At 32.4% G+C, this 23,485-nt stretch overlaps 1 protein-coding gene and 1 pseudogene across 1 annotated transcript; both read right to left on the bottom strand.

Moving 5' to 3' along the window:
• Positions 1-475: 475 nt before the first annotated feature.
• Positions 476-6,441, bottom strand: LOC129308318 (uncharacterized). The gene is made up of 5 exons (XM_054949396.1): positions 6,331-6,441; positions 6,068-6,231; positions 1,392-1,610; positions 1,063-1,317; positions 476-979 (listed from the first exon to the last, which is right to left on the bottom strand). The coding sequence occupies exons 3-5, from the start codon at positions 1,563-1,565 to the stop codon at positions 674-676; spliced, it is 735 nt and encodes a 244-aa protein (XP_054805371.1). The 5' UTR covers positions 1,566-1,610; positions 6,068-6,231; positions 6,331-6,441; the 3' UTR covers positions 476-673.
• Positions 6,442-12,234: 5,793 nt separating this feature from the next.
• Positions 12,235-23,066, bottom strand: LOC129308931 (G-type lectin S-receptor-like serine/threonine-protein kinase LECRK2; annotated as a pseudogene).
• Between the last annotated feature and the right edge of the window lie 419 nt (positions 23,067-23,485).

Raw genomic sequence — 23,485 nt, 5'->3', positions numbered from 1 at the left:
CTCCAATTTGAAAAATCATATACATATCCAAAATCATATTCATAGGTAAATAAGAGGAACTTGAAGTAACAAATTCCAATGGCATGTGTCCAATTCATTTGTGACTGTTTATCACTTCTTAAAATTCCAATGGTATGTGGTTCAATTCATTTGAATTCTAATGATTTCTTAAAATTCCAAAGATATATAATCTATTTCATTTATAATTACTATTCTTCTCTTCTTAAATATGTCTAGCTTCTCAAAGAATTATAAATTAAATTGAGCAGTTTTTTCACTCTTGAATGATGGAATTTGAAGGTGCAAGTGTATGTAAAAGTATATGATCCATTTTAGATTTAAATCCTCTAAAATTATGATTTGTGAATTCTTGCAAAATTTTCCTTTTTAAAGAAGAGAGATAAGATTTTATATTTTATAAAAAATAATAAAATGCATGAAAATACTAAAAAAACAAAGGAAAACGTCACCTAAATTCACTAATACCAATTTCATAACCTTCGAAATTTTTTTGTATAGTCGCTTGTCAAAACATTACTGTTGCTATTACTGATCAACAGCAAAGGGTCACTTAAATTGCTATCTAAATGGGGAGAAAATGTATAGGGAAAATGATAATTAAGGACTTTCTAAAAATATTAATCTCAATTATGGATTATGAAATTTTAAAATCTCAGTTAAAGACTATGGCCCTTAATTGTGCCTCCTTCATCTTTTCCAATTTAGCTTCAAGGGTAATCTCAGCCTCTACCCTTGCCTCTGCTCTTGCTTGAGCTAATATCATAGTCATCTCCTCCCTTGTCACAAGTCCTGAAGAATGGCATTGACGAGGTAGTCCAAATACATCCCTTATGCTCACCCCTAATCCAACTCCCCTAACACATCCAGGATGCTCTGGTTTCCCTATAGTTATAGTCAAGATGTCATTCCTTCCCTCTAGAATGAATGATCTATCAGATTGTTTTTGTTTAAGCTCATTCTGTAACATACAAATAACAAAAACAAACAATTAGTAATATTTTATGTTTAAAAAAATACACAAAGGCAAATTGCTATACTTACAATTTTGGCAACAACATCACGAGCATACTCGCTTGAAAAGGACCCATCCTTCTTTTGGTGAGCGTGGATCCATCTCTCATCACGACATACTAGAGATGGTGGAGATAATAGAATTGAAGGATCATATTGAACTTCTTCTCTCTTCATCCTCTTGGCCTTCATCAAGGCTTTATCGACCAAAGCATAACCTCCATGAGACATTATTTGAGGACAATTATTCATTCTCCTAATCTCTTGTGCCCTTCTCCTTCTTTCCTGTGAATTAAAATTAACAAAACACATTAAATTAAATGAACTAGTAGAAAACAAATTAAAATAAACCTACTCACCAAAGCCTCTGGTGTAATTCGAAGCTTGAAGAATTTTTCAAAAGTAGCTGCTTCCAAAAATGTATATTGCATGCAAGGATCAGGCCAAGGCTGTCCTTCTGGCACCTCAACATGCACATATCTACGAGCTACTGATGTCTTGAAACTCCTCCAACGTTTAGAAGCCCAAATCATCAACCTTCGCTTAAAGTTTGCACTAGTAGGGACTTCGTAAGTGACCTACAATAATTAGTAACAAGAGATGTAAAAAGTGCATTTTTATACATTGATGGCTTCCCAAATATGTTCTTTCACACGTTCTGGGACATCGTCCCATGTGGGTGCTAATATACTCGGCTTGCTGCGAGCTTAGAGGGCTACAAAATTGGTATACTTGGTCGCATTAGGCCCGATTAGCTTCCAATTGTTATCAAACTGAATTGGAATCTTTTCATCTCTACTTCGACTCAAAGCCACCTCTCTTAATCGTGTGCTACTTCTAGGTCTCCTCGTTCACGCAGATTGGTTGCTAGGCACGCTTTGGTCTCCCGTTGCAGGGATGCTCTGGTCACCAGTAGTAGACACAATTGGAGTAGAAGGGTCGGACTGGCCCTGATTAATGCTTTGATCCTCCGTGATCCAGTTTAGGCAATAAATAAAATTCATGGATGATATCGCTAATAAAAACATGTTCTAATATGAATCAAACACAAGAAATAACTACTTTAATAAATCATACAAGTTCTAAAATAAATAATGCAAGAAATAACTAATTTAAAAAATCAAACACAATGATAAATAAATAACTAACTTTTAAGATAGTTTTAAATAGTGATATTCTCCCATATCCCTTTATGGTGATCATCTCTTATGCCATGTTCATCATCCACTTCATCTTCTACATTCATTACAAGTAGGCCTCTTGAGAAAGGAGTTTTAGAAATATTGAAATTTGGATAATCCTTCCCATCAATACTAACCTCTCTTTTTCCTTCAAGAGCCACTGACCATCTTTTATTTCTCAGATCTGTGACATAAAACAATTGTTTTGCCTAGTCTGCCATAATAAAAGGTTCATTGCCAAAACTTAAATTATTCAGATTGACCAATGTAAATCCCAACCTATCATGTTGAATACCATTGTTAACATCAACCCACTTACATTTGAAAATGAGGATTCTAAATTTAATATAATCAACCTCCAAGATCTCTTCAATAACCCCATAATAAGGCATGGATGCAAATGAAGGATTCTAATCTTTTGAACTAGAGAAGCGCATGCCTGAGGCCACAAGCATAACACCACTATTCTGCACATTACTCCTGTTATCTAAAGACTTCATGTAGAACAAATACCCATTAATTTCAAATGCAATCCAACATATAACATCACATTCAGGACCTTGTGCCAAGCCTTAAACAATATTAAAAACACAATCTTCCTTATCAATCTTATGTTTGAACCACTTTGCAAAAGTATTGTCATGTTTCTTAATCAGTCTTTGTTCATTCATCCTAGATTGACTATTTTGCTTCCTCACAAGTTCTTTATGCTCACTTATGTAGTCTTAAACTTGATCAACATTATTCAAGATGTGTAAAAGAGCTTGTTGCAATTCATGAAGATCCACACTCTTTATAGAAATGCCGCGTCTACGATCTTTAACATCATGTTGTCTCAATCCAAGGGGTCATACATTATTCAAGTAATCTTGGCAAAATTCTGCCGCTTCTTCAAAGACATATTTTTAAACAATGGATGTTTCAAGATGCTATGGACTCTTTACATACCCTTTTAGGACTTTCATTGTTCTTTCAATTGGGTACATCCATCGTAAATGAACAAGACTACACAACTTTATCTCCCTAACTACATTAACAATTAGATGTATCATGATGTCAAAAAATGATGGAAGAAAGAGTTTTTCAAGTTGGCACAAGATAAGATATGCTTCCTTTTCCAGTTCATCCAATTCTTCAATCTCATGGACTTTATGGCATATATCATTGAAGAAAAAGCAAATTCTAGTTATGACATTTCTCAGTTTATCTTTCCAGAAACCTCGAATAGCCACTGGGAGTAGTTGTTGCATTAAAATATGGCAATCATGAGACTTGAGGCCTACTAATTTCAAATCCTTCATTGACACAAGCCTTTTAAAATTTGAAGAATATCCTGAGGGAACTTTTATGTTGTGCAAGCAATCACAAAAGCTTATTTTCTCATCCTTGCACAATGTATGTTCAGCTAGGGGACAATAAGTCCGCTTACCATCTGGCCTTGGGTGTAAGTCCTCTTTAATTTTCATATCTACCAAATCTAATCTTGCTTTCACACTATCCTTGGACTTGCCCGGTATATTGAAAAGTGTTCCAATAATACTATCACACACATTCTTCTCCACATATATGACATCAATACAATGCCTCACATCAAGATAGCGCCAATATGGAAGGTCAAAGAAGATAGACCTCTTTTTCCATATATTTTTTTCACTAGTCTTTATAGGTTAATCGAAGGTAACATTGATGTCTTTCACCAATTCATAAACCTGCTCTCATGTCAATGGCTTTAGGGCAGTTTCATACTCTTGGCCGCCATACAAAGCTTTCTTCATTTTACGATAACGGTGACCCTCTTCAAGAAATCTCCTATGGCTAAGGTAGACTATCTTCTTTCCATGATGAAGTTGATAGTAACATGTGCCTTCTTCACAAATTGGACATGCTTTATGCCCCTTAATACTATAACCTGACAAGTTTCCATATGTAGAGATGTCATTTATGATGCAAAAGATCATCGCACATAGCTTGAATACCTCTTTCTGATTCACGTTAAATACGTCCACACCTACCTCCCACAACTTTTTCAAGTCTTCAATCAAGGGTTTTAGGTACACATTTCAATTCCGAAATGAACATAGATAACATGATATACTTACATTGCATGCACAACATGGGAGAGAAGTTGTAAATCACTAATAAAACAAGCCATGAGCTATGTATACTGCTAAGGCTGCCATAAGGATTCATACCATCTGTACTAAGTCCAAGCCTGAGGTTCCTTAGATCAATGCTAAACTCAAGAAACAATGTATCAACTTTCTTCCATCATTACGAATCAGCTGGATGTCAAAGCTTTCCATTAGAAATCCTCTCATCCAGATGCCATCTTAAATTATTTGCATCTTTTTCATTAACAAACAACCGTTGAAACCTCGGTATAATTAGAAGATACCATAGTACCTTTGCAGGAGCTTTGTTCTCTTTATACCTACCTTGGTATCTCATATATTAGACATTTTTGCTCCTCTTTATGCTCTTTCCTATATAGTATGCAGTCAATAAGGCATGCATATATTTTCTTAAACTTCATGCCCAGTGGATATAGAATTTTCTTTGCCTCGTAGTAACGAACCGGCAACACATTCTCTTTCAGAAGCATTAATTTCAATAACTTGAGCATTTTTGTGAAACTCTTGTCGCTTCACCTTGATCTAGCTTTCAAGTTTATCAATTCTAACACTGCTTTCAACAGACTATGTTCCTCACAACCCAGTACAAAGGTGTCTCTACATCATCGCACATATTTTTATACACCTGGGATTGCTCAAAGGCCTCTTTACCTACATCACGAATTATGTCCTCCAGTCGATCAGTCATATCATCATTATCACAGTCATCATCAACATCCCGAGATTGAGATGTACTTGGCATCAGCATGTTCAATCTTTCACCATGCCATATCCATACTTTATAACTTTTGAGAAACCCCTCGCAAATTAAGTGTTCACATATATCATTTACAATTAACTGCCTCTCATTCAAACAGTCCCTACAAGGACAAGAAAACCTCCCACTATTATCTTCAGCATTGTTTTGAGCAAATTCCAAAACCCCTTTAACCCCATTAACATATTCTGTACTTGTTCGTTTGGCATCTATCCAACTATGATCCATATATAATTTGACCTCCTAAAACATGATAGAGTTCATGGATTATTACGAAATCCATTACAATAGGGCCTGTCACGTCCCAAAAATTAAACAATAATATAGTTCATAATCATCACCTATAATTAAATTCCTCATATTTCATTCGCCCATTTTATCAAACATCTTAATTGTATTCTCAAAACCAAGCAATAAAACAATACCATTGTTATAAATTATCTAATACAAAACTTCTAAAAATTCAACTAACCATACAATAATTTTAGAATCAAGTCCTTTGTGACGTTGAAGTTAAAACTCAACTAAATAGTATTTTAATTAATTATGCCTCTCACCATAATTAATAAAATTTTATTAAATATATAATCAAGCAAAAATTTTCTTAACGGGCATTTTATTGAACATCACATGAGTATTAATTTTCAAGTTTTAAGTCTAGCTCTTCACTCCCAATCTCATCCTTACCCTTTTTCCATAATTCTCCAATATCAGTATTTAAATTAATAGAGCTTCTCAATAGCATTCCTTCACCATATCTTAATCTTAAACTCAAAAATCAAATCTATCAATTATCATATTTCACTTAACATTTAAATTTTAGCTTGAATCATCCCCCTTCCTTGCATAACCACGAACAGCAATAGCAACAATATCATAAAATTTACAACTTCAACATCACAGATACACACACCACTGAATCAAATCAACAAAATGAGAGAAAAAAAAAAATCAAAAATCCTTACCTCTGCCCATGATAATAGAAGCACGAATAAGGAGAAGATTGTGCAAGAGGAGGAGGAAAAGAAACAAACACACCCCACAGCCACCAGAATAGCGACGACGCAAAGTGACAGGCGATAGAGCAACAGTACCACCTGAGGACGACCTGATAGCAACAGTACGGTAGCTTGGATAGAGGAGGAGGCACGACAGACAGAGAGAAGAAGATTCAGCAACAACGACCAGAGGCGGATGAACAAAGAACGGAAGGGATTAAATGACTCACTCTCCCAGTCGTAGCCACCGCCAAAAGAAATGAAAAGGGGGAGATTTTCGACCCTCTCTCTGCCTCTAGTAACAACTTGATGAAGAAGAAGAAATTGGGGAAGTAGGAGAAGACTCGAAGGTGATAGGCGAAGCTCCTTCAATCACTAACATCAGCGATGAACTGGGAACAAAGAAGGAATGCAGAGGATAAAGGTTTCTGGAGAATTCTCAAACGGAAATATATGGAGAAAGAGGCAGAGAAATGTACTCTAGCTTCTGATTTTATTATTATTATTTCACAATGAGGGCAAAATGAAAATTTCGTGTATATGGGGCCAAAAACAAAATCTACCCCAAGCACTTGGAGGGCTCGAAAACAGGACCAGATGAATGAAGGCCCCAAGAAACATCACCAAGCCATTAATAGATGCCTTCCCCAAAATATATATATTTCAACTATGTTATCATAAATTTGAATTTTAACTTTTTATAACTCTTTTTTAAGGTAGATATTTAAAATATCTCATCATCAATTTTAATTAAATTTTTCTAACTCTTTATTTGTTTGTTTCTTTTTACAAAGATCAAGAGTGAGCAATTTTAAGACCCCTTTGACAATGTAAAAGAACTGATATAGAAAAAATTTAAAAAAATTCATATCCAAACCGGTTATTTAAAATACCCGGTTTAGATATATTAAAAAATAATTTTAAAAAAATTTATTCATATCTAAACTGGTTACAAAAAATAACCAGTTTAGATATGATGTATTAATTATTTTTAAAATTATAAATTATCATATCTAAACTGATTATTTTAAATAATCAATTTAGATATATTAAAAATTAAGTTTTAAAAAAATTTATTTATATCTAAACCGGTTACAAACAATAACCGGTTTAGATATGATATATTAATTATTTTTAAAATTATAAATTATTATCTAAACTAAGTTAGTCCTCATACCCGATTTAAATATATGAAGGAAATAAAAAATATTAAATTATAAATATAAATTTAAATTGGTTATTATTTATAACCGGTTTAGATATTTAATTCTAAACCGGTTGCTTTTATAACCGGTTTAGAAACCATCATATTTTCAATCTTATTTACAGGAATGCTACCGCCCCCAATTGTAAATATCTAAACCGGTTGCTTTTATAACCGGTTTAGAAACCATCATATTTTCAATCTTATTTATAGGAATGCCACCGCCCCCAATTTGTAAATTGTTGGTGAATTAACCGGTTTAGATATGTAGGTTTAAAAACTATATTTTGCTATAGTGTCAACATTTCAATTCTCACTTCATATAGCACCAAACTAATTGTAATTGTCACAAATAAATGAGAAAGAACGAGAATCTACAAATTCCCAATGTTTTGTGGTCCATGGCTTGTCATTTCTTAAGTTGCCGTGTTATATACCAGCTTTCCTAGCTTATCAAAGCATTAGTAAGTGTTTTCGGTGGGCTATTATTTTAAAAAAAATTAATCATATTAATTGTTACATACCAAACTGAGGTATTAAATTAAGAAAAAATTATATACGTAGCTTTAAATACTCAATGTTTTTGTTTTCAATTATATCATGACATATGGATATTTTATAAATTATATTAATATTATTAACACATTAAAATTCACATGTCATAATTTAATTGAATAAAAATATATATGTTGAATATATAAAACTAAGTACCTAAATCTTCCTCTTAAAATGAACACAAATATTCTTCGTAGGAAAAAAAAACACTTAAGGACAAAATTTTCATATTCTTTGTGGAAATTGGGACAATAATATCCCAAACTTTGGGCATAAGTTCTCAAGTCAACAGGTAAACGCAGGTGCAATGAAATAAAAACATAGCAAAAGAAATGAAGTTGTCAGTTTCAAAGCTTTGTCATAGAGAAGAAAACTTCCATAGCAATGGTTGAGCAGTTAATTCTATTTTAAAAATTTAATAACTTTTTCTTGTTGCTTGAGACTTCATATATTGTTACTGAGGAAAGGTATACCGAAAAGCTATTGGCTTGAATACTCTCTCACTCCACAAATCATAGCACCAAATTAATGTTCACAACTAAATAATAATAAACGAAAGTAAAAGCTACTAATTTCAAAGATATGTAGTCTAAGATAGTTCGTGATTTATATTAACATGAAGATAATTTATCCAAACGTGAATGACAGAATGTGAAGATATTAATTTTAAAAGTATATGTGGTCCAATAAATTTGTAATATATACTAACATCAAGATAATTCATAGCACCAAAGTGATATTTGCAAATTAAATAAATGATGAACGGAAGTAAAAGCTACTAATTTTGAAGGTATACGTGGTCCAAAATAATTTGTAATTTATACTAACATAGAGATAATTGTTCAATGTTAAATAGCAGAATGTGAAGGTATATGCGTGTACGCATATATATACCCCATTCTTTATTGGGGTATATAAATTTTATTATATTATAACATACAGAATTTACCTAAAATAGTGATTTCTAATATAATTTGAGTATGTGTATATAATACATGTTTATTAGTGTTATATAAGGGTATAATATATACAGTGAGGATGGTTTCTAATTTCCACTGTAATGCAGTTGGAAAATCTTTTTTAATTTATTCATAAATTAGTATGTGTTCTATTCTATGCACAAGGTGTGAAATGAAACGTAATTTTTTAAATAAATAATAACATATAATTTAAATTATAAACTTGCATTATTATTAATGAATCACTTCTAATTAAATTAAAGTAACTGATTTTTTTAATAGCAATGATGGGTTAAATATAATAATGATTTAAAAATCCCCTGTAACTTCCCATAGGATAAACTTAAAAATAAAGTCAATTTTTATAAAATATATTTAAATTACAAATAATCTATTCACTTTGCACAATTAAATTATAATTGAAAATTAAAATTAATTTCATAAATTGAGTTTAGGGTGAGAAAGTTATGATGCTTGAAATTTTTTAAAATTATAAGTTAAAATTGTAAATAAAAAGCTGAGAAAAATTAGAACGTGATATCATGATGAACTACACTTTGTAATTCTTGCAAGGAAGTTTCTGCTATAAAACATCCATGAGTTTCCAAAATATGCAATATATAAAAATGTCCGTCGTCTTCGGAGTTGAAACCAATCTTCCCCTATTTTTGCTGCCTCTGTTCATTTCTTCTTGGATTATTCCTGATCAACATAAGCAGAGAGAATGCCTAGCAATTCAAAAGTAACTATAGAAGCTTCTATGCAAGCATATTCAACATCAACAAATATAGCACAATTATTTTATGCCTCAACAGGGATTCACATGTGAAAGTAGTGGCTAACACTTCTACACTAAAATTTTGAGGTTTTTACTTGGTTTTTCGTTTGAGTAACTGGAAAGAATAAAAATCAATAATATTGGAACCATGCACATTATTGTCTCATAAACAACATATGAAATGTTGGAAACATATTGTTTAGTTTATAATGCTAAAATTGATCGGCCTCAAAGAAGCTACTTGGCTAAATTTCATATGGAGAAAATGGTAGGCACAATTATCACAACATATATAGATGAACCATAATTGCTAATATAGAAGAAAATCCCTTCCCTACCTCCTAGAATTGAAGAAGGGGCATAAAAACGTGAAATGCAAATAAAAGATAAATAAGTTCTTAAAACCTTATGAGATCATTGAGAAATTATAAATTTAAGATGGATACACCGAAATACAAAGATGGAGCGGGAATGCTGAGTTGTGATATGACCAAAAGCTTACAGCAATGCAAAGGACGTGCCAACCTAGAAAAATAAAAATAAGGGTATAATCAAAACATGAAATTCAACCTCAAATCATGTACATGTTCAACAGTGGGTTGGTTTTTGATGCTTATCATAGTGATAAGCACTGTAATGAGTACTATCGTACTTATTACTTGGATGAAATCTAGATCATTCAGACTAAAATTTGAATGATCCAAATTTAAAATATTATCATTGTGATGAGATCTATAAAACTAACCCAAGCAATGATCACAATAAACATGATATTTCCGATTATCCAAGCAACCTTCCACCATAAACAATCAGAAACAGTGAAGCTGCAATTCCTTTCCAACAAAACACTATCTGTGCTGAGTATTTGATATCTAACAAACAAATACTGTGAACAGAGAAAAGAAGAATGATAGTGAAGTGACAGTAGCTCACGTACCAGCGAGAAAACTTGTGAGAAAGAGAATGGTTGTTGTGCAAGGAAGACGATCGAAGGAAGGAAAAAGAATCAAATATAACATAAGCCACAAGAGAAACACCTCAAGAAAACAATTAGGGAAAAGGGGAAAATTGTTAAACGTAAAAAAAAAAAATGAAGGAAGGAAGGAAGAGAACACAATTTGAGATTGCGGCTTCATGAGGAAGAGCAGTTTTGCATCAAATGTAAGAAAATACGAAGTGGCTACAGTTTCAAAATGGGAAGTGTCTTTGACAGTTTTAAAAATAAGTAGTTATCTTTTTTAAAAAAAAGAATCCCTTTTTGAATCCCTTTTTGAAATTAAAAATGACGTGGCAGAATGCCGAAATTGGCATAGGGGCAAATAGTATTTTCCCTCGCTTGACTATAGAGAGAAAAATTAATGGAATGAAGAGAAAATTGAGAGAAAAAAATAACAAATGTGATCTACATGTTTTCACCTAGAACTTTTCTCTCCAAATATAGGGAGATTTAGGAGAGAAAATTTTGTTTTCAAATTTACCTATCAATATTTTCATTACTGCCTCTTGCTTTTCGTTTATTTTCATCATAACTTTCTCTCTACTATAGAAGCCGTAACCAGTTTTAATTCTCATCATATATATAAGCGCTGAAAACTCATCACATCTAGACCGTTCATATCTAATTTTCATGATCCATATTTATAGATTTTCAACTGGTGTTTCTTAAATAATTTTTTTTTTGAAAAATTGATAGTTAAAAGATTGTTCTTATTTTAGATTCTATATTCATTAAAATAATTTTTTTAAAAAATAAAAGTAAAAAGTTGTAAATATCATATTAGATCTAAATGGTTTAGACGTGATGAACTCTCAATACTCATCTATATTATGAGCATTGAAACTTATTCCAAGGAAATTGCACTGTTGGGTATCATCCACTAGCAGAAACACCAATTTAAGAAATAAAAATTTAACATTATTATATATTTGATCATAGTTTCAAATTTTAAGATTATTATATGTTTAATAATTTAAGGAATAAAATTTTAAATTGGATAAATATTGGATAAAATAATTTGTAATTATGGTTTTATTCAATCAACAAAATATAGTAGAAATTATTATATAAATAATAATAACGTTATTACTATCCATATAAAATTAATAACTTTTCTCTCATCCATGTTTTCTCTTGCTCAGCTAAGCACACGAAAGGAAAATTGTATCCCTCTACTTTTTTCTATTCTTCATTTTCTCTCCTCCCTTTTTTTTTTCCGTCCTATTTTTCCTTGTGAGCCAAGCACAACATTAAATGCGGCTTGCAGTTCTAGTTTTACACACACACACACACACATACATATACACATATATATATATTCTTACATTATCAAAAAGGCAAAGAATGATTGAAAAGAGTGTGCGTGAGTGTGTTAGAGAGAGAGTCCTAATTTCTATTTGAAGAGATATTAAAAGGGTAGCTAATTTCATATCATTTCTTTTTTTTTTTTAAGGAAAATTAACATCAATAGCATTGAGTATCTATATCCAAAAACAGACTGACATTGATAAGAAATTGAAACAAAACATCAAATCTACATTCTTTTATTTGTAGCCACAAGTAGACATGCACAAATTAGAATAGAAAAATTACACAGAAACACATAACTAAAACAAAGCAAGTCCTTCAAGCAAAGTGATGTCACATGTAATTAGCAGATGGACAAGGAGGAATAGCCACATATGTAAGTCCTTCAAGCATTAACAACACACTCTTCATTGATGGTCGAAGAAATGGTTCATCTTGAATACACCATAATCCCACTTTCACCATGTTCTCCAATAATATCTGGTCCACCTCTTCCCCAAGAACGAGCTTATTTAACTCTCACCGAACAAAACACTTGTACACCCAATTGGACAAAATAGTTTGCTCTGGATTCATTGTGTTCACCACTATTCTTCTTCTACAAAATACAATTTCCAAAAGCATAATTTTATAGCTATAAACATCTACTTTCACTGCTATTAGAGTGTTCTTATTTTATTCTGGAGCTACATATCCTCTTGTCCCTCGGACTTGAGTGAAGATCCTTGTCTAATCTGGTACTAGGAGTTTTGCTAGTCCAAAATCTGATATTTTAGTTTTCAAGAATTCATCCATCAAAATATTTTGAGGCTTTATATCATAATGAATTATAGGAGCTTCACATTCTCCATGGAGATATAGTAATCCTCTTGCAATGTCCAATACTATTCTTCTTTTTTGATCCCAATTTGGACATACATAACTATCACCAAAGATGAAATTTCTAAGGGAACTGTTGCTCAAGTACTCATAAACTGGAAGCCTTTTACTTCGGCACTATACCCCAACAAGTGAACTAAGTTTCTATGGTGGCACTACTACAGATTTTGTAATATTTGATGCATTTAAGTTTGAGTAAGAGGATGCAAAAATTGAAAAATTACATACTTAACAATTAAACAGAAACCGTCAAATACAAAGAGAAAAATATATGATGGTTATGCCAAGGACCGTTGAACTTAGTGTTAAGTATTTTTAAATTTATATTTTTAAAAAATTATTTGCATAAGTTTAACGATTATACCAGGAACCATTGAACTTAGTGTTAAACATATTTGACGGTTATGTATGAACCATCAAATATATGGAATAAGTTTGATGGTTATTCAAGGAACCGTCAAACTTACTCTTTTAAAATTCAGTCTCTTCCTCTTCGCCAAACCCATCACACGTAGATAGCATTTCACTGTCTCTACTTTTTCCTATCTAAACTGAGCCATTCTCTCCCCAAATCTGACAAAATTGAACTAGTCTCCCATAGAATTGAATGATTTTCTTAAAAACGCATTGCTTCTCGTGCCTTACTTGATATCTAAAAAGCGGATTCTCCTTACCAACAATTTTTGCTGAATCTTCGATCATGGTTTATGGGTTTGATCTTGTTCTCAACTGAAAAACTTCTATGCCTCCATTTTGTGACTTATAATCGGTGAGTTTTTGCCCCTTTTGAATCTCTAAGGTATTTTGATTTGTTGGCCGAGTTGTTGGTGCTAAAACAATTTTGCATTGGATTTTCCTTCTTGGCTAATTTCTCATTTCTACTGTGTTTTGAATTTTGTAATGGTTTAAGTTTTGATTTCTTCCTTCAGTTAGCTGCTATATGTGATTATTGGAGATGAGGCTTTGGGCAAAGCTAAAAATTTAAGCTTAAAGAGTTTAATTTTGATGCATATGTACAATTTTGGGTGGAATTTTGAAGAGAAAGAACTTGAAATTTTAGAGTAAAGAGTAATGCTAGCAAGGTGTTTGATAAAAAGTCCATTAGGAGAATTTGGCATATTGTGGCAAAATACATGGGTTATGTGAATGTGATTGTTATTGTGACTTAGTAGGATTGAATTATGTTATGTTAAAGATTGTAGGGATAAAATTCAACATAGAGAGAGGGCAAAATGCCAAAAAAATATTAGAGTATAAGCTGTTATGTTGCCCAATTTTTTTCTCATGTAGAAATAAAAATTAATGAGTTTATTAGTAAGTAGTCAAGTAGCTTGACTTAGGATTAATTTGGAAAGAATATGAACATATAAACATAAATCCCGTGCCAAGTTACTGTTTATTTGATTGATGCTTGACAATGGTTGGCTTGAATTGTATTATTTTAATATGTGATGTGAATTTGATTGCTATTTTGAGGGGATATTCCATATTTAAGCCAATATGCTACCAAATTTTTTATATAGTCAAAATTTTACTTAAATTGAATTATATTTTATTAAAGCTTGTATAGGGAATAAATTTAATATAAAGAGAGTGCACCAAATGCACAAGAATATTTAATTTTTAAGTTGTTATGTTGCCCCATTTTTAAAAGTGAAAAAACTTCACATTTTATTACTTCATAGTCAAATTTTTACTTAAACTAAATTCTTTAATTTAGTTTAAGTACTTGTAGTCAATAAAGCCCAAAGAGGAATTATGTGTGAAAACATGTGACTCATGATTCATTATTTGATTGATGAAGACCTAATATCAATGAGTCACTAATCACATTTTTCCTCAAAATAATTCTTTCTAGATCTAGAACGTGGACAAGAAATGGATGTCTTTCAACCGATTAATGAAGGAATACTTGAATGGGGTGAAAGAATTTATTAAGTTTGCACTTGAGCACACAAATGATCATACTAGCATTGTGTGCCCTTGTGTAAAATGTTGTTTGATGAAGTGGGTTTTTGCATCTGAATTGGAATATCATTTAGTGTGTTATGGAATTGATCAAAGTTATAAGTGTTGGCACAAACATAAAGAGGCAAGAGATGCAAGCTGGGGGTGTAGTAAGAGCCATATGTCATATACTTTTGATACAAGCACATATAAGGGTGATAAGGAAGACCATCTTGAAGAGATGACCAGGGCAATTGAAAAAGAACTAAACTGAAAGGTTAAAAAGTGATGCAGAAAAGCCTTTGTATAATGGTTGTATTGATTTCACATTATTGTCAGGGGTGTTAAGTTTGTACAACTTAAAAGCAAGTAGTGATTGGAGTGATAAGAGCTTTAGTGAATTGCTTGCACTTCCTCAAGTTATGCTACCTAAAGTGAACAAGCTTCCTATTAACATGTATCAAGCAAAACAAATGTTACGTGCTATTGGCATGAGTTATGAGAAAATTCATGCTTGCCCAAATGATTGCATATTGTTTAACTAAGTGTCTAAAATGTAAAGCATCACATTTCAAAGAAAACGGGAAAAGTCTGAAGAAGGCATTATGGTATTTTCCTATTATCCCTAGATTCAAACAATTGTATAGTAGCAAAGAAGATACAAAAAATTTAACATGGCATGCAAATAAGAGGATTAAAGATGGAAAATTATGACATCCTATTGACTCTCCTTAATGGACAAGGATTGATCATGAGTACCCTAAATTTGGACAAGAATCAAGGAACTTATGCCTTATATTATCTATAGATGGAATGAATCCGCATGGCCTCCAAAGTAGTACCCACAGTACTTGGTCAGTGATTTTGATAATTTATAATTTGCCTTCATATTTATGCATGAAACACAAATACATAATGCTATCCATGCTAATTTTAGGCCTAAAACAACTCAATAATGACATAGACGTGTACTTGGCTCCTCTAATTGAAGACTTCAAGTTATTGTGGGAGATAGAGGTTGAGGTATATGATGGGTATAAGGAAGAAAATTTAATTTGAGAGCCTTGTTATTTGGTACCATAAATGACTTTCAGCATAGAGTAACTTATTAGGGTACAATACAAAAGGGAAACTGGATGTCCTATTTATGAAGAAAACACATATTCAGTTAGGTTGGAGTATGGTATAAAGAATGCTTATATAGGGCATCGCAGGTGGATACATCCAATTCATTATATCGATAATTGAAGAAATATTTTAATGGAATTCAAAACAACGTGGCCTACCTTTAATGTTGACCAGTGACCAATTGTTTGAAAAGGTTAAGGATTTGCATATCGAGTTTGGAAAACCTTTTTCAAAGCACCTTAGGACAAGTGGGTAGGAGAAAAAAAACTATTTTTTTCAAGCTACCATATTAGAAGGTCTTGTATGTTAGGCATTTTCTTGATGTGATGCATATCGAAAAAAATATGTATGATGCTGTTATTGGTATGTTACTTCATATTCCTTAAAAGACCAAAGATGGCATCAATACAAGGTTAGACATGCTTTCTATAGGGATAAGGGAAGACTTAGCACCAGAGGAGAAGGGAGTCATACCTTTCTTCATCCAGTAGATCACACGTTGTCTGAAAAAGAAAAAATTTCTTTTTGTGAGTTTCTTGCTGCAGTTAAAGATCCAGAGGGTTACTCCTCAAACATTAAAAACCTTGTGTCAATGAAAGACCTAAAGCTAAAAGGTTTAAAATCTCATAATTGCCATGTTTTGATAGAAAATTTTATTTCAGTGGCGATACGTTCTATTTTACCTAATAGGATGTGAGACACAATCACAAAATTATGTTTCTTCTTTAAATCCATTTTTAGTAAAGTGATTGACCCCAACAAGTTGCTGAAATTGCAAAGCCGAATTGTAAAAGTATTGTGTGAGCTGGAGATGTATTTCCCACCTACTTTCTTTAACATAATGGTTCACCTAACCATTCACTTAGTAAAGCAGGTATAAATGTGTGGCCCAGCTTATTTAATATGGATGCATCCTATGGAGCATTATATGAAGATATTAAAAGGGTATGTGAAAAATCATTGTCGACCTGAGAGTTGCATTGTTGAATGATATATCAGTGAAGAAGCAGTTGAATTTTGTACTAAGTATTTAAAAAATGTGAATTATATTAGGCTACCAGTGTCTCAGCATATGGGAAAGGAAGGTAGGGAAGGGATAATATGAAAGAATGTAGTTACTATCTCAAACTTACAGTGGGATCAAGCACACCTTTATATGTTGCACAACTTAGAAGAGATTCAAGAATTTATAGATAAGCACTTAGCTGAGCTTAGGAAAGATAATTCCTATAGAGGTTAAACTTGGTATGTAAAAGAACATAATAAGCAATTTGCATATTGGCTAAAGGAGCATATTTGTGATAAGTTTAATATGAATCTTGATTTTGTTTCTGGAAAAGTGAGATAGCTGGCTAGAGGTCCGAGCATGCAAGTAGTTTCTTTTTTATACTGGTTATCTTATCAATGGATATACCTTCTACACTAAAGAGTAAGATAGTCAAAGCACAATGCAAAATAGTGGTATCACTCTTATTGCTCTTGCGATGCATGTAACTAGCTCTAAAGACAATAACCCAATATACACAAATATGTCATACTTTGGGGTAATTGAGCACATTTGGGAGTTAGATTATGTAAAGTTTCAGATTTTGGTCTTCAGTTACAAGTGGATTGACCATAAAAATGGCTTTTTAATTGATGATAACTCAGGGTTCATAGAGGTGAATCTGAATAAAGAAGGGTATAAAGATGAGCCTTTTATCCTTGTTTTGCAGGCTCGACAAGTGTTCTATGCTCTTGATCCTACTAAAACTAATTGGTCCATTATTTTATTGACAAACAAAATCATTGAAGACATAGATGATATTGTTATTAAGGATGATCCATTTTTAGGAACGTCACTTAAAAGTAATTTCACTGAAAGTGATGCCTTCTATATGAGAAATGATCATACTAAAGGTATTTGGATTTCAAAGAAAGGAAAAAGAATTTGAGATAACATTAAGCAAGGGAAAAATCAAAACAAGACAAGAAAAAGGAAAAGATCAACTTAAACATGTGTCTTTATTTTGAAAATAATTATTACTTGTGTTTATTTAATTATCGCATATGGTTTTTTTTATTTTCTAAATAATTGTTACATGTTTGGTGAATTTTGTAAATAGCTATTACATGTGTTCATTGATTTTCTAATCATGTGTGTTCTTGCATTTTATAGGTAAATGGCTCCCAAGAGAGGTAAATGCAAAGGTCATGATGACCTCGAAATGCTCAAGGGTGGCCTTATCATTGATCCCAACAGTGGTCCTAACATTTACCCTAGTGATGGCCCCAGTGTTGACCCTTACAGTGGCCCTAGCATTGATCGTAGTGTTGGCCCCAGCGGTGGTCTTGATGTTGTAGCTAGTGGTGATGCTCCCAGTGCTACTCCAAGTCTAATAATGAATGATGGTTAGCTTCAGGAGGAGGCAACTGAGATTAGAAAGGATTTATTTTTGATGATAAAAGTAAATAGATGGAGGATAGCTGGACAAAAATATCCCTTCTAATGGAATGCTAAAGGGCAACTGTTTAAGGACAATAAAGATAAATTCATTAGCTATGTTGGAGCTGTCGCAAAAGCAAATGTGCCTATCACACTTAGAAATTGGAAGAAGGCAGATCAATCTATAAGGTAGTATATTTGGAAAAAAGTAGAGGTATATTTGTTAACTTGCCATTATGTGACTATTGTGCCCATAATAGTTTATCAATTTACTAATAACATACTAATGTTTTACAATTAGCATTTATAGTTGATGGTAGTTGAAGGAAGTATGTCTTTCAAATAGCTAGGAAAGCAATGCATTCTTTTTGGTAGTTTGTGGGATCAAAGTATGTTAAAAGAGCCGGTGGAAATATTAGTTCTGAGGTCTCTACTTTAATAAGACCTTTGGAAACCCAACAATAATGGGATGAATTTGTTGCTTCTCGTTTCCAAATGGAATTTCAGGTGATTTATTTTACTAATTTTAATTTTTTAATAATATTTTCTTATATTATAACTTTAATTGTCTTTAATTTTTTTCACAACAATTGAGCCAACAAAATCAGGAGTTGGTTAAGAAACAACCATATCCTTTTAAGAACCATGTTCTTTTCATAGAAAGCCGAACCAACAAAGAAGGTAACATTACAGATGAGCATGTTCAGGAGATAGCTAATAAATGTGTAAGTATCAATATTATTAATTTGAGATAATAAATTTAATTTTTCATTCAAACAAATAATTTAGGTTTTTCAATTTGTGTTACATAGGCTGCTATCTCAAATGAAGTCTCAAAGGGTGAGCATTTGGAGGATGAAGATATCTTAGGTTAGGCATTGGGCAATCCTGACCACCCCAAGCGTGTTAGGGGTATTGGTTTTGGCATCACTATAAAGCAAGTATTTAGGACTACAAAGCCATTAAAAGGTGCAACGCTTTTTTTAGCTAAGTTTAATGCACTAAAAGATGAGGTTGATAGGCTGCACCGCCTGGTTGATATGTTGCTCATGTCCCAGTAAAAGACATCACTCTTGTGGAAATTAGTCCCAATAGTAAGAGAGACAGTTGCACTGTAGCTCAGCCTTCTCATCTAAACCTTCCTAAGGTAATATTAATATTTTCTTTAGTTAGATTCATTTTTGTATTAATACTTTATATATATTTCCAGGGTTTAGGGCAAAGCCAAATGTGAGTTTTTGGCTAATAGTCCAGATCGTCGCGTGGTTGCAACTAGTATAATGTATAATGTCCTCGAGGTATTATACATAATATGCCAATTCCTCTGGACCACATACGAGTTTGTCTAAAAGTTTCTTTGGATGACAACTATAGCTATCTATTCCTACTGAGGATGTGATGATTGTAGGAGACGCATTGGGCACTTTTATTGCATGGCCCACCGCCCTCATAAGGCCATTATCTAACAAAGATAAGGTATACATATTATTTATAAGACTGATCTCAAATAAAGATAAGGTATATATATAATAGCTATTGATCTCTAACTATCTCTATTATATAGTCCAAGGAAAAAGACTTTCCCAATAAATAATCTACCGACTATTAGTCAAAGATTGTTGCACCTCCCCTACTGCAAAAGATGAAGCCTCAATTGTCACATAAGTACCTGAATTCATTAAGGGCATATGCAGACATGCAAAGGAGTATTCATGATTTTATTACTATAGACGTCCCATTCGAGCATGGCATGTATGATAGAGATCATACCAATCACATAACATTCGAAGTTGTATATGAAGTACTTTAGCATGCCATGATTAGCACGACTATCATGGATTTTTATTTGAGGTACTTCTTCTGCACAAGAATGGTCATTATTTTTATAAATATCTACTAATCCGTTTGATTTATTCATTTTAGGTTTCTCTATCATATACTTGTTATGCCCCACAGCCTTACTAGGATGTTTGCCTTCATTTGTCCCTATGACATTGCTGCTTTTCATGACATTAGGGAAGCGGCTGTGTGATTCATTCAAAGCTTGAACTACTAAAAGAAGGGAGAGGTTATTCATGATACCTTACGTGTAAGAGTTAGTTATTTGTTACGTTTAAAGTGTTTTCTCAATTTTATTAACTATTTCAATTTACTATATATTTTTTACAATTGTTAATTATTTTAAGGATCATTGGATGCTGATTAACCTCAATTCGGCTGAAGAAAAATATGAGAAATTGGCTATCTATTACTTGTGTTCTGCTGGCAGACAACCAGATAATCGCAAAGATATGATGGAATTAATTAACAAGTAAGTGCATTAATTAAGTTCATACTTGTGTTTTTTTATATTTTAAACTTACCAACTTTTGTATTTTTAGGGTTATGTTTTTGTACCGCACGGATGAATCTCTAATTGTCCCTAGGGTCAAACTATTTGACCAATTATTCACATGGATAGTAATAAGGGTATGTGTTTACACATTATTTATTAAGTATTTATTAACAATTATTCAATATTTTAATATATTTTGTTTGTTTATTTTTACAGTAACTGCCTCAAAGACCAGATTCAATGGATTGTGGATATTGTGTGATGAGCTTCATTAAGGACATCATCACTCACACCAAGACTTCAATCCCTACCAAGGTTTATATTTGATTTAAATATACATTTTATATATGGCAAAATTTCATTAGTTAGCTAATTAACTTTGTTATGATTATAATTTAAATTGCAGTATTATCATGACACTTATTGTAAGAATTTAGGGATGCTCACATTAATGAAGTCATGGAAGAGTGGTGCCAACATATATTTCAGCTATGGATCATGCAAAATTCATGCATTAATCTATAGTGAGGGCACATTTGGTCTAGCTAGAAGTATGTGATTTAGGATAGAATTATTGTTTCATTTTTTTGGATAGAATTGTAATTTAAGAATAAGATTTGTAACTTTTTTATTTCCAATTAATGTGTACTGTGTATGTGTGTATATATACATGTTCTTTTAATTTTGAAAGAATATTTTTGCTGATTATAATATTTGCTAGATTGTTTGGATTATGAAATGTCAATATAATACTATTGCAGGGGGGCTGCTTAAAACACAGCTTTCACATTAAAAAAAATTCTACAACATATTTGACGATTATTCCAATAACCATCAAATATAGGCATATATTTAACAGTTGTTGAAAATAACTGTCAAATATGACTGGCAATATTTGACGGTTCTCGCATATAACCATCAATATGCTTTTGGTTTTAGTTTCTGGTACCTTATACTTGACAATCATTAAGAACTGTCAAGTATACTGACATATATTTACAATTACAATAGCCGTCAAGTATATGGATTTGCATAAATGACGGAGGCTTATTTGATGGTTTTTAACGTCAAATATATGGGAAAATAACTATCAAATATAGATATTTCTGTAGTAATGTGGGTTTTTCCAATGGCTTTCATTTCAGCTTGAAATTCTCTCTCATCTTCTTCTATTAACTTCTCTAGTCTCTTTACTACAATCAATCTTCCTTTGAGTAAAGTTCCTTTGTAAACTAATCTAAAAGAACCCTTACCCAACTCTTGTTTGAAACTACCTATTGGATTTTTAAGTTCATTGTATGAAAATATTCTTAAAGTGATCCCTTCATTCAAGCCTAAATCTCCAATCTCCAGTAACCTCTTGTAATTGAAAACTTCAATCCTATATATGAAATGGCCCGAGACTGTAACTGCTAGACAAAAAAACATAGCAAAACCTAGGATGAGAAGAATAATCAGCACAATTGCTTTTTTACTAATAGGAATTGGTTGGTCAAGCTTATGTGTTGGTGTATGCTTCCTACTTTCAAGGCATCTAATAATTTTCACCTTTATGTATAGTGTACAAGATAGTTGGGTACTTCTCTGGACATATCTCAATGGAAGCTCATATTTATGGCAATTCTTTTCATCATCAACATAAAGTGCGGCTCCATAGTAACAATCCTCCAAACAAGAAGATGAGCATTCATATAGAGCAATATCATCCTTCTCAACATAAGGAATACCATTCACATTCATGCTGTCCAAGTAAGACATGTCATACAAGGCTTCATTTGCTTTACCACCTCTACACTCTCCTTCTAAGAAGTTCCTTGTGCAACTAAGTTTCATTTGATTCATATCAATAAAGTCAGTTTTGAGAAGACAGTTGCAAAAGATAGTTTCGAGTGTACAATAGTTGTTGAAACCACAAGCACCGATCATGTTGCATGGATTTTCCAATACTAGAGGAGACCACAACATTCGAAGTTGGTGTTTGCCATTGTTATCTAAATGATGACCATACAGTCAAAAAACTCCATCAAATTTGATGGTGGCATGACAGAGACCATACAGTCGAAAAACCCATCAGGTAGAACTTGACCCCCTAACAGGGTATCTGTCGGGTAACTGAAACTCTGCCATAGGAATTTAGAATCTGTTTTATTTAGTACAAAGTTTCTAGAATCAAGTATAAAGGCAAAGGAAACAGTTCTACTGCTACTATGAGGAATAAGCTTTTTTTGACCCTGACTTGTTTGTAGAAATACACTGTCCACAGTTAGATTTAACGTTGAAGTTAAAGTAACAGGAAGATCATCGCATTTGCAGTCCTTACGATTGTGTTATTATTATCATCACCCAATAGCTAGATTCCAACTTTAAAGCCATTGCCTTGCGGATAAAAGCTAAATGCAAATTGACCTGAAGGTGAAGGCCATGAAGTGGTAGGGGAAAGTGTAGAGCCATGTTGTATTGGATTAGCAAACACTACTGTTTCAGCTTTTCCAGCTATGAAGGATACCAATAACACAAGCACTACTACAAATTTAATAAAATATGACGAGGCTTATTGGATGGTTATATGATAAACAGTCCAATAAGCCTATGTAGAAATGAATATTGGACAGTTCTGTTGGCAATCGTCCAATATTTTCTAATATATTGGACGGTTATCCTTAGAACCGTCTAATATAAGATTTGAATTTTGAATTTTTTATTAATTTTTTATTCTTGCTCAGATATTGGATGGTTATTATGTATAACCATCCAATATATTGGATGTTATTAGACGGTTAAGTGGATAACCGTCCAATATACATTTTACTTATTCACTTCCCCTCCCATTTTTAGATCAGTTTTCATCATCAGTTTCATCAGTTTCGCTG

This window comes from Prosopis cineraria, unplaced genomic scaffold (assembly GCF_029017545.1).
Source record: "Prosopis cineraria cultivar Desert tree isolate PC_DT_omini unplaced genomic scaffold, ASM2901754v1 PC4, whole genome shotgun sequence".
Taxonomy (NCBI): Eukaryota; Viridiplantae; Streptophyta; class Magnoliopsida; order Fabales; family Fabaceae; genus Prosopis; species Prosopis cineraria.
Note: the sequence above shows the minus strand (reverse complement) of the source record. Positions and strands in the feature narration are given on the sequence as shown.

Coding starts and splice junctions, on each gene's coding strand:
- LOC129308318 (XM_054949396.1), bottom strand. CDS start 1,565: ATGATTTGGGCTTCTAAACGTTGGAGGAGTTTCAAGACATCAGTAGCT. Junction 1,318..1,391: donor GAATTACACCAGAGGCTTTG/GTGAGTAGGTTT, acceptor TTTAATTCACAG/GAAAGAAGGAGAAGGGCACA. Junction 980..1,062: donor GTGATGTTGTTGCCAAAATT/GTAAGTATAGCA, acceptor TGTATGTTACAG/AATGAGCTTAAACAAAAACA.